At 45.1% G+C, this 19,503-nt stretch overlaps 1 protein-coding gene across 9 annotated transcripts; it reads left to right on the plus strand.

Moving 5' to 3' along the window:
* The first annotated feature begins 309 nt into the window (after positions 1-309).
* On the plus strand, positions 310-18,683 carry C7H10orf95 (chromosome 7 C10orf95 homolog). 9 transcript variants are annotated; one of them, XR_006292417.1, is made up of 4 exons: positions 385-638; positions 8,436-8,727; positions 11,010-11,074; positions 11,875-11,934. XR_006292417.1 is itself a non-coding variant. In XM_043552044.1 (3 exons), exon 3 carries the CDS (start codon positions 16,959-16,961, stop codon positions 17,628-17,630), a length of 672 nt encoding a protein of 223 aa, XP_043407979.1. In that variant the 5' UTR covers positions 310-638; positions 8,436-8,727; positions 16,902-16,958; the 3' UTR covers positions 17,631-18,683. The 9 variants fall into 9 exon arrangements, 7 of the variants coding, with proteins under 7 accessions (XP_043407979.1, XP_043407980.1, XP_043407983.1 ...); XR_006292416.1 differs by having other exon boundaries at positions 11,010-11,099; positions 11,875-11,931; XM_043552044.1 differs by lacking the exons at positions 11,010-11,074; positions 11,875-11,934 and adding an exon at positions 16,902-18,683 and having other exon boundaries at positions 310-638.
* The last annotated feature ends 820 nt before the right edge of the window (positions 18,684-19,503 follow it).

Raw genomic sequence — 19,503 nt, forward strand, 5'->3', positions numbered from 1 at the left:
TATTTCCTAGTCATTCTCAAAGCATTTTCTCTTTTGATTATTTTCTGACATTCTATGAAATAGGATTACCAGCATCTTCACAAATAAGTTTTTTTTATAAAGTCACTAACCACAGAAGTTCACATATTTGCACTCAACAACATAATTCCAGATTGTGTAATTAAAGCGTGATTCACAGACATACCTCATCAGATATTGAGATCACCTGTAATATTATAGAGAGTCATTTTATGTAAAAAGCCTCAATCACTATCATGTTTGGTAATTTACCATGTATAACATAAATTATTCAATTAGAACTAAAAAAGCAATGTTGACTCATGACAGGACACAAGCTATCACTGGAAAGTTGCTTCTACAATATCAGTCAGGCCTGGTAATGGAACCATCACCTTTTGGGTTTTAACGTTATAGCTCAATTTATACATTTTCAACTAATACTAATATTCAGTTTGTTGTAAGATTTATTTATGGACAACTGGGATAGCAACATAAGGCTACAGGTGCCGACAATAGTAGCTGATGCGGGTCATTCCAACTGTAACAACTGGAATTATCACAGTGATTACAAATAGAAGCTGCACTGCTGAGCTCATTGATAAGCTGGGGAGCAGGCGTGTTCTGCAAAGCAGTAAATGGTAATTTTTTAAAAATTTGCTCTCAATGCTGTTCAAAGTTATGATTCTCTGAGGAGTGATGCTAACTGTTTGTCTGCTGCCTTGGGAAGGGGTCTGAAGTTTTAAGGTGTACTTTCATAAGCTCTCCTTTTTAAGAGTTTGACTCTTCTAGATGGAGGTGGTGATCTCAGACCCCCCCCCCCCCCAACTTCATTATTAACTTCTATTTTCATGTATTGTGACTATCTTAAAGGGCTAAGTGCTTTCCTTGCTTTATCAGTTAAGTTATACCAGTAATAGCTAGCTAGCTTCTGTTGTATTTTATCACTTAAATGCTGTTTTGTAACTTTAAAAAGTCCCTTTAGATATTATTACATTTTTTTTGAAGCTCTACTTGCAGGTAAAGAATGTCTAAGTATAGATTGGTTGTAGTATTTTAGTTCATCTAATGGTATTTTAATTCAGTAAGCAATTTAAGGGGGGGATCCTGCTCTAAAACTGGAATTTGTCCAGCTGCTATTCACTTTTGATAAGTGTTTAGAGTATTTAACCCACTACTTCAGTCTGAGAATAGCTGAGGTACTAAATAAATACCTGCTTCCACTTGCTGGGAGGACAGAAAAAAGCAATAGATAGAAAAAAGTAAGGATGTTAAAAGCAGTTTAATGCTGTGGCTTATTTAATGAACTGTACATTAACATACATGCATGTGTGTGCATCTTCAATTGTATTACTGTCCTTGACAGACAGCCTCCCATTTACACTTCTGTGAACTTACTGTCACCTCTGGGTGGATGTGATTAAGACGGTCCGGTCCGGTGTACCGGCAAGAGCTGGTACACAGCTGACCATACAGCTGCCAGAGTTCTGGGGCTCCCAGCTGCTGCAGCTACCACTACCATGGGGCTCCCATCCACCTTTGCCAGCGCCCAGGGCCCTTTAAATTGCTGCCGGAGCCCTGGGGTAGCAGTGGCGATTTAAAGGCCCTGCCCCTTCTGCCTGAGGGGGGGAGCCCCCCATTGCTCAGGACCCTGGCCTTGCATGTATGGGTAAGTCCCTTAAATTTCTTTCACCCCTGCATCTACCTAATAATGTATTGGATTCGCTTAGCATAATCAGTATTTTCATGTATATAAGTGACCCAAAGCTTGGGTAAAAATTGGCAAATACTAACTGATAGCTCTGTAAAAAGAAAAGGAGGACTTGTGGCACCTTAGAGACTAACCAATTTGAGCATAAGCTTACAGCTCACGAAAGCTGATGCTCAAATAAATTGGTTAGTCTCTAAGGTGCCACAAGACCTCCTTTTCTTTTTGCAGATATAGACTAACACGGCTGCTACTCTGAAACCTGTAACACACAGGTTATGTTAGTGCAGGGGCTCTCAAACTGGGGGTTGGGACCCCACAGGGGGTCATGAGGTTATTACGTGGGGGGATTGTGAGCTGTCAGCCTCCACCCCAAACCCTGCTTTGCCTCCAGCATTTATAATGGTGTTAAATATATAAAAAAGTGTGTTTCATTTATAAGGGGGTCGCACTCAGAGGCTTGCTATGTGAAAGGGGTCACCAGTACAAAAGTTTGAGAACCACTGTGTTAGTGCATGAGACAGTAAAAGTCACCTGAAATTGGCCAGTCAGTTTTACTGTTCTAATTAACTAGGATCAGCAAAATGCAAGAAGCAGTCAAATGTATGAATGCATTCTAAAATTAGACTTAAATAATTGAAGATGTTAGTGCAATAGATTTTTGTTTAATTTAAGATGGGGTCCTTTTTAATATTTATCTTTATTTTATATAGCATATTTCAATTGTGTGTGAGACAGGTTATGAAATAACAGTAAACATACCAACTGCTTCTCATTATAAAATATTCTCTGTAAAGATTAAACTTGCCACCAGCTATTCATAGGTGCAAAGTGGAGCATAAACGTAGTTCTCCGTATCATCAGGGCTACAGTATACACAGGAGAAAGTCACTGCTGTTAATTGTGGTCTTTCCCAGAAGTCTCTGCTAGGCATTGGGGCTGGAATTTTCAAAGACCTTTAAGGGAAGTAAGTACTGAATTCTCACTGGATTTCAGTGGGAAGTGGGCACTAAGTCTGTGAAGTAAATCTGCTGTTTTAGTTTAAAAAAAACTCAAACCTGTCTAAAGCATGATCTACTGTAACAAGTGTTAACCAGTAATTGTACTGTACCAGATCTGCACCTACTTAAGTGCACCCTGAAGTCCCCAAGGAGCAGGGCTAGGACTCAGGTCATCCTGCTTCAGAAAAGCAGGCCCTCCTCCCATCACCTGAGCTCAATAAATTGTTAGCTGTGAAGGCCCATGACCACAGCTGAGCAGATCCAATTCCATCTATGAGAAGGGTGTGAAGATACGTTGGCTAGTCTGCTACCACGTCAAAGGCTTGAAAGGGGTAGGAGTTTTGCTTGACTAATGGGGGTGTGATGAGAGCCAGCTGCCTAATTAATTCCTGCAGGAAACACCTGGGGGCCTAAGCAGCCTCTCTTCAGGTTGGGGGGGTTCTAATTCATGGATTGCAAAGCAAGGGAAGGTGCCTGGACTTGGATACCCGCAATGAGCGTGACAGGACTTAGGATAAACTGCTGTTATCAGCATCACCCATTGGCTTAGCTAGGTTAGGCAGCTCCCAGACTGGCATGCTGGCTTTTGTAAATCTCCTTCTCAGGCGCCCCTCTCTCCCCCATTCACTGTATAGGGAGCCTAGATCAGTGTTCCTGTGATTTCTCCCTTCCTCCCCCCAAGTGCTGTGAAGCTGAACGTCGCAACACCTAAGACCCTTTGTGGATTCCACCCTTTGTTCCTTGTTTCTGCTCCTCTTTCTGGTACAATGGAGCTGAGGTGGTGGTCTGTAGATGAGAATCCTTTGACTTGTAGCTTTGGCCTATCAACCAAACTCCAGCAGGTCTGCCCAGTAGAGCGTCAATGCTGTGCTGAGAAGTTAAAGGACAAAGCCTGCTGGGAGAAATGTTGTACATTTATCTATGATCGACAGCACCTTTCTAACCCAAATGGGCTGAACCATGTCTTTCTGTTTGGATAATTTTTTCTTAAACTGTACCCGGAAGCTAGTAAAAATACCCTAGGCCCTGTTCTGCTATCTGGACAAACGTGTCAATGTACATAATCTGTTTAAAACCCATACTGGAAACTATTCAACTGTATAGCCTGTATTTAGAGTATTTGCTCATTTGTGTGCTAAGTCATATTCTCTTGTATGCTGCTATCATGCTGTCAGAGAGACCCTTTTCTTTTTCAGATCTTAATCCCTTGAGGCTACAAGGGAGTATATCCAATATCCTTGCAACTTTTCTGAAAAGTAAAGAATAAGCATTCTCCAGGCCAACACAAAATTTCAGTCGAAACTTGTCTAATGAAAAACATTGTGTATAAGCCTTTGAGTATAAAACAGTTATTGTTTTTGTAAACTGTCACCTCACTGCCAGTATCTAATGCACTTGAAAGCATTTTGGTTAAGATTGTGTATAAAAGGCACTGTACCTAAAATCAAACTTCATGCTCTACTAAATGAGAAGGGGGAAAAAATCAGTGCAATGTAAAACTTGTAAATTTTTAAGTCAAATTAAAATGTTAAGATATTTTACTGCAGTAATAAGTGGAATTCACTGCACCTACAACTTTATAAAGGACACTTCCTTCTCTCCTCTCTGCCCTCTAGATTTAGCTTTGTGAAAGAAAAACATATCCTAGGCTCTTGGAATCCTTAAGACCTTAAAAATATAAATCCAGCAGCCAAACCTCCCCAAGAAGCAGAAACAACTAACAAACCCATTTTAAAAATGTAATGGGGTTGTGCATGCTTGCTCGCGTGTGCATGTACACACACACACACGCTGAGAGAGAACACTGATAAAAAGATGAGAATGCACTGAAGGATGATGGTTTTTACCTATGTTGGACTAAAGTTTGGGGATTGAGTTCCAAGGATGAGAATGTCCTGCCAGCAGTGTCTTGAATATTTTGGGGAGTATTTTGTGGATTTGATACATTTCACTCTTAGGAATGGTGGGAGTGGGAAAGGATAGTGTGCAAGATCTGGTTCAGGGTGGGAACTTAAAAACACATGAACATTCTAGTTTAGAAACCTTCCCTTCTCTTGGTTCTCCTTTATTCTACCACTTCTAGGGTGGGTAGGGGCACCTGCCTCACCACTTGGTCAGCATTGCATCTCTCTGGGTGGAGTTGGTTGCTGGTGTCTTACAGTAGCCCGCTCAGGTTATCCAGGAACAGCTTTGATATTCTGAAATTAGTCTCCATCTAGCTTTCAGTCCCACTGGTAGCGGCTATGACCTAGCAACAACAGTTAAACTTGCTAGTCTGTTTAATTGGATACCCTGTCTCCGACAGGTTTCAGAGTAGCAGCCGTGTTAGTCTGTATCTGCAAAAAGAAAAGGAGGACTTGTGGCACCTTAGAGACTAACCAATTTATTTGAGCATAAGCTTTCGATGAAGTGAGCTGTAGCTCACAAAAGCTTATGCTCAGATAAATTTGTTTGTCTCTAAGGTGCCACAAGTCCTCCTTTTCTTTTTGCTGTCTCCGACAGTGCCTGGTAGCTGTACCTTCCTCTGAAGGATCAACCTCCCCACCCACAATACACTTAACTATGCCATGCTGTGCCAAGTGGAAACTTCTTCCTGACTCAATCTATTGATAGTCTTGGGCCCTGAAGAAGTGTTAGCCCTTAATTCTTATCCTGCAGCAATAAGTTCCACTTGTTAATCATATTGTGCATAGTGATTTACTAGTCTTTATCTCTTAAATCCATTGCTTCTTCTTACTGGCCTTAGTTCCTCCTTCTATTGTGGGACAGGGCCAAAAGGATCAAGGGTTATACCAAATAGGGGAAGATTTGGTAGGTTCTTTTGGGTGTCCTCTATAGGTTGTCATTCGGGGATCAAGGGGCGAAAATTATAATGCGTAACATTAGGCTCTGTCTTAACTTGCGTGTTGATAGTTACTTGAGTTAGCCTACCTCAAGTGAGAGCAGCCACACTGCAAAATGACAAGCTGCCCAGTGTCCATGTGTTAGCAGCTGGTGAATTGCATGAACTGGGGCAATAGCCTATATCCCCGATGAGTCAATCAACTTGAGTTAAAAGTAGTGCTTAACTTGGCAGTTCATAGCCCTGGCACCTCTGGGCTTGCTCTTTCAGTTGTGAAAGTAAAAAATAAATAAATAAAAAATTGGTGGAACCCTGGCACCTCTTTCATTACAATTAAGCACTGGTTAAAAGTACCACCACAGTCCTGTTAAAGCTTTTGTGTGTGGATGGGACTCAGGTTAGGGGCAACATGAATTAATGCTGCAGTGAAGACAAGCCCCCCAAAAGAATTTATAAATCTTAGGGCTGGTGTATGCTGAAAACTTGCACTGAAATGGCTACGTTTCTTGGTGTGGATTTTTTTACACCCTGAGAGACCTAGCTGACCCAACCCTGATGTAGACAGTGCTAGGTGACCAGAAGATTTCTTCTGTTGACCTAGCTACTGCCTCTTGCAGAGGTGGATTCAGTACAGCCGTGGGAAAACCCCTCCCGTCACCATACTGAATAGCTGCACTGCAGTTGTTCCGCTGTAGTGTTTGAAGGGTAAACGTACCCTTATATATGGGGGTGGAAGGGAACCATTCACTCATGTAGTCTAAGCCATTGGCCTTCACCTCAGCCCGGGCAGGGCCATTCCCTGACAGACCATGCCCTGGGCTCTCCTCCAACAGGTTGCTAGTGAACAGAGACTGGGGTCTCTTCCCTTTATGGAACATTCTCTTCTGCAACTGATGAGGAAACTTCAAAATCAGATTCTCCAGAGTGCTATATATTAAGATGCCAATGGTGCAGTGACTTAGTGGTTTTCTCACCGGAGAACATACTTATATCTCCCCCTAGATTAGATGGTCATCGAAGTGCTTTGGCTAAGAGCACAAGCTTGTTCTTGGATCAAAGAGGATGGGTACATCTACACAACGGAGACTATATTGGTGTAGTTATGCCACCGCAGCCCCATGGTGTAGGCCCAGCCTACGCTGACAGAAAACGTTTTTCTGTCGGTGTAGGAACATCGCTTCCACAAATGCCATGAGCTGTGTCAATGGAAGCCCTCTTCCATCAGTATAGCTGCATCTATGCTGGGGTTATGTCACATCAGTCAGTGGCGTTGGTGGGTTTTTTTCTTCACACCCCAACTGACATTAGCTATGCTGATAAACTTTTAAGCGTAGACCAAGGCTAGGTAGCAAATCGTTTAGCCCTTCATTGCCCTATCCCGGTGGGGCAAAGGAGGTAGAAACTGAATGTTGACATGACCAGGTGCTGATGCTTGTTACTGCCTCTGTCTGCTCTTTTTGCCATATGCCGTGTCATTGTAACCCTGACAGTCCCAGGATATTGAAGAGACAAGGTGGGTGGGGTAATAGTTTGGTAATAGGAGTTGGTCCAATAAAAGCTATTACCTCACCCACCTTGTCTCTTTGTCATAGACTTTTTCAGGCCAGAAGGAAGGAACCATTCTGATCTAGTCTGACTTCCCACATAACCTAATAAGCCGTGGAATTTTTCACCCATTCAGTTCCTACACCGAGCCCATAGCTTCCTGGCTGAGCCAGAGCATCGTTTTTGAGAAAGCCAGTCACATCTGCTTAGCTAACTGATGCTAGCTATGGAGGAACAAAACAACACTGCTCTTTCCTGCTTCCCCAACAAACATGTTGGCTAAACTCTGAGGTCAGATTCCTGAGTATTGCTGAAACTAGACAGTTCTATAGAACATTTGAGTTGTTGTCTCCCTCTGGCCAATGCAAGATATTTTTTTGGGGGGGGGGGAGTGAAGAGTGGGTAGGAAAGACAAGGGAAGAAAGCTTCCCCGCTCCATCTCTGATTTCTCTGATGCTATGTCGTCTTGTGCTCGGTAATGAGGTATAAAGGACTCAGCTTGACACCAGCAACAGTTGAAGGAAAAATCCTGTCTTGTCTTGTTAATGCAATGCACTTGAGCAGAAGCCTCACTGAGGGAGAACCAGTTTGGAAATCCACACTCTAACACGATTGTTTCACTTTCCACTTGTGTTTAAGTGACTCTGTAAGTCAGTGGCACTTATGCTCCTGAGCAAGTGTTTTGGAAACATGCCCTCTTAGTGCATTGGTCAGAAAATTCAAGATTTATTTGAAAACTCTCTTAAGTAAGGCCTCTAACAAAGGTCCTGTCATGTGGTGAACCTCCTCCAGAGCCTCCTTGAAATGACGTAGCTTAATTGAAACAGTGCAAGATTTGCTCATCCTATGGGACAGGGGGGTATGCAACTTCTGCAGTGCTCTCAGATCCTGCTTGCTTGGGGAGCTCCAAAAGAGCTATGGCCCTGGGATGGGTGAAGAGGAAGACCATTAAGAACCAAACTCTGACCCTTTTGAGTCTCTCTTGTAGAATTTCCAGTCAGATGCGATTTTGTAGATGTAGATGTAGTCAGATGTAGAATTTCCAGTCTGGCTGTCTCAGATTTCCTTTTTCCACAAGATTGACAAGCAGCATGAGGCTATTGACGGAAAAAGTTTATTTACATCTTGTAGAACCAATAAATCATGTGTTTACTCTCCAGGAAGGTAGGGTGGGGGAATGGAGAGGCAAGTATTTAACTGATGTAAGTTAACTGATAATATTAAACTCTGGAAGATGCTCAGGTAGTATGTTGAACATTCTTGGGTCACTTTATTATTGTGCCCTTGTTATCTCTCCTCTTCTTTTCCCCTCCCCCCCCACACCTTTTTTTGCATTCATGAGTTCTCTGCAGGGTAACACTCTAGAGCAGGAACCCTGGGTTCTGAATACATAATACTTCCAGCCCAGACCTGACGACATGATAAAATATCTGGCTGCTTCTCCACACTAAATCTGATTATATCAGAGCTGCTTTGCTGCTGGACAACTTGACCAACAAAACCTCTCCCTTGCGAAAATTGCTGGCATTAAAGAGCGAACTGGCAATGTCGTCATTTGGGAATGGAGTCCCTGTTTCAAAAGGCACCCTGGAGAACTGTCTTTTGAGTGCCTGAATTGGATTAGGGTAGCTAAGGTAAATATTCTGCACATTTGAATTAACACTCTGGTTGTATGCTGCAAATGTTTTTGGTTTCCACTTGATTGTTTGTTCCCTAGTAATTCTATATGGCACAAGTCAGCTCTGAAGCATGCTCCTCTGCGTATATCTAGCTCTTTCTCAGAGCTGCAGTGGAAAAGGTTCTTCCGTTTGTAAGCACCTAGGGGATAACAGGGTTAAAAGTAATAGCCAGCATGGATTTGTCAGGAACAAATGCCAAAGCAACCTGATTTCCTTCTTTGACAGGGTTACTGGCCTAATGGAGAGGGGGGGAAGTAGCAGGTGTGGGTGGGGGTGTGTCTGGTTTAGTGTGGGTGGCTTTTTTTGTGTTTGGTTTTTTTTTTTTTTTTGGATGAGGCTTTTGATAGTCCCACATGACCTTATCATAAGCAAACTAGGGAAGTGTCCTCTGAATGAAACTACTATAAGGTGGGTGTACACTTCTGGTAGTTACTTTGAGTATGGCCTTTCAACCAGTTGGTCTCTCAAACTGGCAGGATGTATCTGGTACTATACAATATTTTCCACTGACTTGCTGAAGAATGGAGAATGTGCTTATGAAACTTGCAGGTGACACCCAGCTGGGAGGGGTTGCAAGCACTTTGGAGGGCAGGATTAGAATTCAAAAGTACCTTGATGAATTGGTCTGAAATCAAGATGAAATTCAGTAAAGATAAGTGCAAAGTACTTCACTAAGCAAGGAAAAATCAAATGCACAACTGCAAAAGGGGGAATAACTGGCTAGGTGGCAGGATTGGGGGTTAGTCAATCTCATACTGAATGAGTCAACAATGTGGTGCAATTATGGAACTGGATAATATCAGTCTAGGGCATATTAACAGTGTCATATGTACAACACAGGAGCTACTGGTCCTGCTCTACCTGGCACTGGGGAGGCCTCAGCTGAAGTATTGTCTGATTCTGGGTGCCCCACTTTAGGCAAGATCTTGACAAATCAGGAGGAGGAGTCTAGAAAAGAGCAACCATGATAAAGGGTTTAGACAACCTGATGAGGAAAGATTTAAAAATACTGGGGGTGTTTAGTCTTGAAAGAAGAAGACTGAGGTGGGGTGGTAGGGAGGAATCTGACAACAGCCTTCAGATATAGTAAGGGTGGTTTATAAAGAGGATTGTGATTGATCTCCATGTCCACTGCAGGTTGTACAAGGACTGTAATGGGCTTAATCTGCAGCAAGGGAGACATTAGATACTGGGGGGAGGGGAGGGAAGCTTTCTAACTATGAGCATAGTTAAGCTCTGGAATAAGCTTCCAAGGGAGGCTGTGGGAATCCCCATCACTGGTGGGTAAGAACAAGTTGGACAAACAACCTAGACCACCCTTGGCCGATGACTTGGTCCTGCTTTGGTGTGGGGGGCTGGACTTAATGACCTCTCAAGGGCCCTTCCAGACCTGTATTTGAGACTCTGACCTGATTCCATCAGCAGTAGCCAGATGTTGTGAAAGGTTTAGATGAATGGATGCAGAGGGAGAAGAGCAGACACAATCCATGTGGTAGACTTGGGCAAGACAATGGAGCACGTGAACTATCCTAATCTTTTTCGAAGCAGAGATGGTGAAGATCACGTGTCAACTAGTAATGTGTATTTATTTTTTTAAGGCAATATCTCCATTTTGTGGGTGGCCTTGACTGCAGCACTAGCTGGGTTGGGGTGGACACCCTTCTAATTGGGGTAGGGGGGCATTGGGAAGGGCACCCTCACAAAGTTTGGAAGAAGACCAATTAGATGGGGGAAACTGACTAACCTCTCTCAACATGTCCTCCTTTGCCAGGTTAGTACTTGTTAGTCATTGTCTAGTAACCATAGCTGCCTGGAATGTGCCCAGGCTTGGGAGGCCCTGGAGTGGTTACTAAAAACAATAGTTGGCTAGTCCAAGAATTCCTCTGGAGATAACCAGAGCCTTTAAAATTAAAGAATCAGGGAGGCAAGGAGTGGAGCTCGGCGTGAGTCCCTAACCTCAAGGATTATGCTCTGCTCCAGTGTGTCTCCTCATTAAGAGAGCCGCCTGGTTGGCTCCACTCTGGGTGTGCCTGATTTTCCAAAGAGGAAAGCACAGCAGAGCTTCAAGTCTTTGCTAAGGAAACAAAACACACGCTGCTGCCTACAGAGACAGGTAATGACCTCTTTCCTAGCTGCTTGAGGTGCTAAGCTACGCTACCACCCTTCTCTGGCTGGGTGTGCTTGCTGTCTAGAAATGGCCATGTCCTAAAGTGTCTGTTTTGCACTCTTGTTCATAGTGACTCTGACCTGAGGGCACCGGGCTTCCTTCTTCCCACTGCCCCCTAAGATACAGGAGGTCAAGGTGTGGTTCTGTGCTGAGTACCTGGGTAACTATTGTTGTGCATTGTTCAGACTGCCACCTTCCACCCCAGAGGTGGCTGCATTTCAGCACTGATGTGTACCTACTGGGCATTGGGAATGAAAGCAGCTGTATCAACGCTGCGGCCTTGTGCACTTACAACCACTTGCTTGCTGTTGTCCAGCAAAGCAGCCGCTGGCCGTAGCCAGCTCTAGGCTTTGTCCCCACTTACATTGTCACTCCCCCCCCCGCCCCTTGCCAGGGTACCCCTGCCACCACCTCAGCAGCTTCCTGCCTGCACCCCTAACGCCCAGCCTGTGCTGATCCCTGGCATGTCTGCCATACTCTGCCACTGCAAGTGACCACCCTGACATGGACCGAGGGTTGGCGTCAAAGCCCCGCTTTCCAAGCAGGGAGCCACGGAGTGCAATGACAGAGATTCCTGTGGGGGGTGACTGAGGGTGACTGTCGACAGCTGCTGCTCCTGCTTGAGGTTCTGCATGTACAGCAGGGTCCGATGTGGGCAAATAGGTTGCAATGGCCTGATCTATTAATTTAGATGGAATAAATGGGCCCAAAGCGGTAAAGGTGTCACAAGATCCTATCACTGCTCAACATTGCTAAACAAGGTTCGGGGCTTGGTATTCGGAGGCCTCAGCCTGCTTAGTAGCATGGCAAACACTCCCTTAAAAATCCTCTCTCTTTTTACTAAAGATACAGAAAAGAAAAATGGAGTCTTTGAAATGCAGAGTATTAAATAAGGCTCTTATTTGAACAACATCCCTCCTTGCCTTTCCCTTTAGCTGGAGAACTGTTTTAAAAGGGACAAAAACACCCTCGTCTGACTGTTTTTTAGCGGGAATCTAAGATGGTAATAACTGTTCATATTTGTTTGGTTTTGGAGGTGGGGGGGCAGGGGGGAGAAGTTAGCTGAGATGGGCTGGACCTTGTTGTTAGTTGGATCCCATTTCCTAAGAAGACAAACCCACACAAAAGGGAAGAGAAAAACGCATTTCCTATCCTTGCTAGCTTTTGTCTCTTGGGGGGTGACAGCCATGAGGACAAAGCTGGCTGCAGTGGTTGTTTGTAGACAGCTGCTTCTATTTCCCCCCCCCCCCAAAAGTCCTCTTTTTAAAGACCCCCAAAAGGGAGCGTTTTGGGGGTGGGGGTGGATCAACTATTCTTCCCATTTTGTTCCCCAATTAGGCCTAATTTCTAACATGAATTTTGGCTCACTGACTTTTAGTGTGTACCAGGCACGACCTTAACACAGTTCTTGAGTTCTAACGAGGCCTTTTTGTTTGGACTAATTGAGTCCATCTCTTTCCCATTAACATTTGTTGCTATCTGTTATGACGTCTTATGAACTTCCAGCTACTTCTTACAGCTGAGCTTACAATTAAGGTAAATTTGTCAGTCCAATTATGCCAACAGGCCTAAGGCCGCAACTGCTATTAATACAGACTCAGACAGCTGGGATGGGTGTTGGCTTCCACGAGGCTATATTTCTCAGAAGCTTCATCTTTCTCAGTGCATTGCAAACCCCACCTTTTGGAAGACCCCAAAAAAAGGAATGTGGAAGAAAGAACTGGAGGGTCTATCCCATCAATTTATCCTGTGCCCAGCAATGTAGAGATGGGACAAAAGTGTGTCTATGTATGGTCCATGATTTAAGCTCTCTTGAGTCAGGAGCAGTCTCTTACTTTCTGTAGACCAGCTGGCACAACAGGGTCTTCTCATGGGGGGTGCCCTCTCGGTGTTGCTTGTATTGCAATAGCACTACCAGATAAATACTGAACGTGTAACGCCCAAAGACCCCTGTCGTCAGTGGGCAGGATCAAACCAGGGACCTCTGGAGCTTAGCGCATAAGCCTCTACTGCAGGCACTAAAAGCCAACTGGCTCGTAGCTAAGGCTGTAGAGCAGACTCATTTTATCTCTCTTTCTAAGTGGGGTTGGTGCCACTAGATGGGACAGAACACACCCAGGAGGGGTGTGCGTTACACAAACACACACACTTGGCAAACTGGGATTAAGACCTCCAGGTATCAGTGTGTAAAAAGCAAGTCTCTCTTATGGCTAAGAGATTTCTTCTGTCTCCGGGTAGAGCCCTACTTGAGGAGGTGAAGGAGCAGGGCAGCACTAGACAGCTGCAGAATGTGGGCTTGTGAAAGCAAAGCAAGTGGGGGTATGTATTATTCTAGCTGGCAAACACGGGCTGGCCCTAACAGGCTTCCAAACGCCCACGGTGCTGTAGCGTATTGTCTGCATTGTGGTAACGCCCTATTGCTGAGTGACCTGTCTGCATGGGAAATGGTGCCTGAACTTTCTGTGGTGCGGCATGTGATATGCTGCTGTGCATCCCTCTTGACTCCTTGGGAGTCTCCGACTTGCATGACAGCAGGCTTGGCCCAGTTCCAGAAGTTAAGCCGAAGTTATTCTGGCTGGCTGTAGAACAAGGAGGTCCTCGCATCTAAGGAAAAGCAATTTAGTCTCATTTTACCAGCTGTCTCGACAACTTGCCATCACAGCCTTTGTTTGGGCAACCCTGGCTGTGAAGCACTAGATGGAAAGTTGCTAGGACCCCAACGGGGGCACTACCCTTGCGTAAAACAGAGGAGAGCGCAGTCATGCTGGTGTCTCCGCTAGTAGAGGTCCCAACATGGAACGCTCCCTCCTGATCCAAGCATCTTTCCTTGACTCCATCCCCGCGGAGATGTTTATCTAGCCTTTCAGCTTGTTATTGACAGTTCTATAACTTGCTTCTCTGTGGCCATTCCAGACTGGCATGACCACGTCACAAGCTATTGTCAGACACCTCCACCAGCCCCCAAGTCACTTCAGATCCACTTGGAAAGGGGGAATAAAAATCTCCCTTGTGTCTAACTCACTGATTTATTGTGCTCACTGCATGGGCCTGGTTTCTCTCGGGCCTGGTTTCTCTCTGCCCTGCTCTCAGAGAACCAGCCTCCTGGTTGAGATTATGCCAACAGTGTCCTTCCACACACACACACCTTTTTCTTAGAGGAAACACTACTCTTAGAGTAGGACCCAACCAACAAGGGAATGGAAAGATCCATTCCAGGCCGACCAATACAGCTTTATTCTGTATACTCCATCTAAAGACTAGGAAATGTGCAGAACTTTAAATGCTGATCATAGGCATAGGGGGCAGTTTGTCAGTGGAGGTGACAATTGTTGAATGAATACAGGGCATGCCTAATCTGTTCAGCTCTGTCAGCATTGCAGCTAGTGCCCAGGGATGCGCTAGTGCTGGGGATCTATAGGTACCGTGTCTGTTCCTAAATGGGCATCGATACATTGCAACATGAATAAAGCCCGGTTAGGGTGCAAGTGGGTCAGAATGATGCAACCAGATGACTCCCTGCAGGAAGTGAGCCTGTGACCCTCTACTTCATCACACCTGTGGTTGTTAATTTTCAATTCACCATTCCTCTCCTGGTTCTTCTTACCTTCTTTCTGATGGGTGCATTAGAAATAGGTTTCTCGCTCAACCTAGTTGATGGCCTCAGGTCAGTTACAAGTGTGCACTTGTGGTACCAAATAAACCACCAGTCAGTTGGTTTAAGTCTGGATGAAATGCTTGCTGAGGTATGATCTCTGGAGCAGCTATAATCCTCTGCTTAGGTTTATACTACACCTATCACTTCAGTATCTGCATTGTTGGAAGGCCGGCAATGCGGTAAGTCCGGTCTAAACTGGGGATAGCGGCACTTGTGTGTTTACAGCGCAAACCCCTTGTTCAGAAACCCTGCACCAGTGTAAAATGATCATGCAACTTATTCTGGTAAACTAGAAGAGCAATTTGTGCTGGTACACTGCATTATCTCCCCAGTGACCTGCTCCCTTTCCTCTGTTCTCCATGCTAGCTTCCCATGGAACACAGTCCAGTTCAAGGTTCTTTTCCTCAAGGTCTCGGAGTGCCCTGAAGAAATGGACAATGCCCTAGATGCAGGATACCTAAAGCTCTGGGCTAACTACCATACTTAGCCCCATTCTGCTTGAGTAGCAGAATTGTCATCCATCACATGGGCAAAGTATGTCTGTGCAGGAGAGGGGAGCTTTTCTCACACTGGGGAATGATCTTCACCAGGCCCCACAAGCACAAGAAGCCTCACCACCTTCTGCTCCAAGTGCAAGTTGCACTTCCATATGTGCTGGAACTAGGGGAGCTATGGGTGCTACCACACTCCTGGCTTCAAGTGGTTTCCATCATATGCAGTGTCAGGGTTCCTTCCCCACTTTGAACTCTAGGGTACAGATGTGGGGACCCACATGAAAGACCCCCTAAGCTTATTCTTACCAGCTTAGGTTAAAAACTTCCCCAAGGTACAAAGTTTTTTGCCTTGTCCTTGAACAGTATGCTGCTGCCACCACCAAGCGTTTTAAACAAAGAACAGGGAAAGAGCCCACTTGGAGACGTCTTCCCCCAAAATATCCCCCCAAGCCCTACACCCCCTTTCCTGGGGAAGGCTTGATAAAAATCCTCACCAATTTGTACAGGTGAACACAGACCCAAACCCTTTGATCTTAAGAACAATGAAAAATCACTCTGGTTCTTAAAAGAAGAATTTTAATTTGAAGAAAAGGTTAAAGAATCACCTCTGTAAAATAAGGATGGAAAATACTTTACAGTGTATTCAGATTCAAAACACAGAGGATCCCCCTCTGGACAAAACCTTAAAGTTACAGAAAACAGGAATAAACCTCCCTCTTAACACAGGGAAAATTCACATAAACCAAAAGATAAACTAATCTGCCTTGCCTGTCTTACCTGTACTGGTTGCAATATTGGAGACTTGGATTAGGAGGGCTGGAGAAGATGGATTTCTCTCTGGCCTCTCTGTCCCAAGAGAGAACAAACACATAAACAAAGAGCACAAACAGAAGCCTCCCCTCCCCCCACCTCCCCCAGCCCAAGATTTGAAAGTATCTTGTTCCCTTATTGGTTCTTTGGGTCAGGTGCCAGCCAGGTTAGCTGAGCTTCTTAACCCTTTACAGGTAACAGGATGTTGCCTCTGGCCAGGAGGGATTTTATAGCACTGTATACAGAAAGGTGGTTACCCTTCCCTTTATCTTTATGACCTGCAGGGTTTACAGTTTGGTTCAATGGCTCTCAGCACCCACACTATACAAATAGTGCCCTTCTTTGTCTGGCCTTCGCTAATATAAACATACAGCAGTGTATACATAGCACATAACTTTCCCCCAGGGGAGAGGATGAGAGAATGAATAGCAGTGTAACTGCTATTAATCCTGCTGCTTAATATGCTGCTGGTACTGGTGATGAGGCTGGTTGAGGAACTGGAATGGAATTTCACTGGTGATGTCCTAACCTGGACAGGCCTGTTCAGACATAACCTGTAACTCGAGAAAGGTGAATGAGTTTTTAGAAAAACCAAATCCTTTAAACCTAACCGCTACATGTTACTGAGGTTAACGCTTTAATTCTTGGCTTCTTCCAGAAGCAGGAGTGTCAGAATAGCAAATTGGTGGGTCATGTGAAAAGTCAATTACAAAATGGCTTTTTTGCAACACTTACTCCTAGTCCTACAGCTCCAGAGATCTGGGTAAATGTTGCATGTGAATGGGTGGCATCTGACCGTACATTGGAAACACTGGACCTGCTGTGGGGTGTTACATTTTTTTTGTTCCTCTAGGCTAGTTAATTGCTCAGTACACCTTAGTTCTAGGAAACTCATTTGTTATCCAGCATGCTGCATGAACAATGCTGGGACCAAAGCATTTTTTTTTGTTTTTTTGTTTTAACTTTTTATCCTGTCCTCCGCATCTTCTGTTTGTTTCCACAGCTCAGGACACAAGCTGCTTTGAAGCAATGACCCCTGTTTAACACAAGGATCTGGACCATGTACCATTATGGTTTTGTGCCTCCAGAGCATTATCCAAGCATGAACCAGCCCTCCCCATACACCTACCTGCCTCTTGGTCCTGGCAGACTGGTTGAATCTCCAAACTCCATAATGTTCCCTCCTATCCAGATGCACAACCTCTATAGCCAGCCTGTCACCACCACCATGGACTGGAACGGCCACCATGACTATGCAGGAAACCAACTAGAGTATCATCATTTCTATGGCACCAACCCATACTTCCATCCTCACCCCTTCTGGCACTTCTCTCCAGTGACCCCCATGTCTCTGTACAACCCCTATGCAAACTATAATCCATATGCAGCATACCAGAGGCCAAGCCAGGGTCAGGACATATGGCCACAGGGCTTCACCATGAGAGGGGAGCTTCATTGGGGGAAACTAGAGAGGGTCTTTGGACCTAGACGGGAACTTCCAGAGTTTGTGAAGGAGGATCTCCGCAGGGTTTATGGCACCTACCCAAGGACTGATGTTTCCATAACCTTCCAGAACAAGGAATTCCTGGTGAAAGGAGACCCCAGAGTGGGAGAACAGGACTACACGGTCAAAAAGAGAGTCATCCGAAGGGATCCCACCCCAACAGCTAGCGAAGCTGATGATGACAGCGAGGAACGAAACAGGAAGAAGAAAAAGAAATCTAGACGTTGATGGAGCCAGCTCCCTACAAAACTGGTGCTCCTTGTCCCCACGGCCAAAGAGTTGGCAGCTGAATTCTTGGGAAGAATACTGGGAACTAGCATGGACATACAACGCTGTCCACTCCCCTTAGGCAAGTTTTGAACTACTGCCAAAAATGTAATTATTTAATTCCTCTGCCTACTTTCCCCACGCTCCATAAACACACGGACATAGCTTATACTCCAGCTGACTGACACGTACTACACATTCCTCCCACCCTCCCCATGTGCACCACAGTATCGGTTGGTCTCTTGGATATTGGCTTTGAATGAGAATGTATAGGCTTCCATTTGGCTGACCAAAATATAGTCACAATCTGCTTGCTAGACTGTGCCCCTTTAGAAGAGGAGTTGGTGAGTCTTTTTTTAACTAGGGAAAGGAGCACCATCCCACCTGTCACTAATTTGGCCTCTTGTTGGCAGCCCTCTGCAGGGTGAATAGCCAGGAAGACTGGACTCCCTCCATCTCTGCCACCTTGCCACACTTCTGAGGACAGTGTGGTTTAGTGTTCAAACAAGACACTTTCACATGCAGCTGTCTTTGTGTACACCCTGTAATTACTGCTTCATACAGAAGATTGTACTGTTGTTCACTATGGAATTTTTGTGTCAGTGCTTCACTGCAGGCTGGAAGAAGGTGATGTAAAGAGATCCCCTTGTACTCACTGGTGGGTCTGGTGATCCCTCTTTCTGACTTCATGTCCTCATTCTGAGGACATGAACCTACAGTATCTTCCTTCGCAGAAGAACCTAACTCGGATCCAAGTCAGCACAGCTATTGCCAGGTGGGCACGGGAAAAGACACAACTGTGGATGCCAGTTTACGAGCGCCACTGACATACTTCAGATGTCACAGCTGTTGTATGTTCCTCAGCGCTAGCCTTTTCCCCGTGCCAGGTCTGAAGAGGGGATCTACGGCTTGCAGGGCAGGCTGCACTGGAAGCTTGTTGCGGGCCCGAGGGCAGTCCCTAAGTTGCTTGCAAATTTATGTAGCTTTTTAAATAATAAAAAAGTAAAATGTGAACCCCTAATGTGTGTTTGTGTCTTCATTGCCAGTGACTCAAACTGCTGCTTGCTGGAGTTGTATAGTAAACTTAGGGAAGTGTGAAATATCAGAGGGGTAGCAGCGTTCGTCTGGGTCTGTAAAAGCAGCAGAGTCCTGTGGCAACTTATATACCCACGAAAGCTTAGGCTCCAATACGTCTGTGAGTCTATAAGGTGCCACAGGACTCTTTGCTGCTTGTGTGTGTGTGTGTACACCAATTATCCTTGCAAAATTAAGCACTTGAGAGTTAAGAAATGGCTGAATTAGGGTTGCAGAGGCAGCCTTAATTTGCCCTCCTTGTGAGGTATGCATGATGAGGCAGTCTTTTTAATTACAGGTACATGATTGAATACTTCCCCCCCCCCCCCTCCCCACACACACACAAGACCCCTGCCTTATTCAGTGCATGGGATAAATCTGCTCTTCAGGGTGTCGGGGGGGAAGCAGGGCTGTGCAGTGAAGGAGGCTGTTGTCTGTAGAACCCTTGCTTGGTTTGTTGTGGAAGTCGGAAGCTATATAGTGAAAGAGAAAGGAGGGTCTCATGGTGAAGGCAGCTGAACTGTGCCCTGAACAACTTGATCCTGTTCCTGGCTCTGCCAGACTTGCTGTGCAATTCTGGGCAAATCACTTAAAGCCATCTTCCCAGATACTAGGGTCTGATTTGCGGAAGTGCGGAGTGCTCACATTGCAAGTAGAAAAGGAGGACTTGTGGCACCTTAGAGACTAACACATTTATTTGAGCATGAGCTTTCATGAGCTACAGCTCACTTCATCGGATGCATTCAGTGGAAATCCAATG

This window comes from Chelonia mydas, chromosome 7 (genome assembly GCF_015237465.2).
Source record: "Chelonia mydas isolate rCheMyd1 chromosome 7, rCheMyd1.pri.v2, whole genome shotgun sequence".
NCBI lineage: Eukaryota > Metazoa > Chordata > Testudines > Cheloniidae > Chelonia > Chelonia mydas.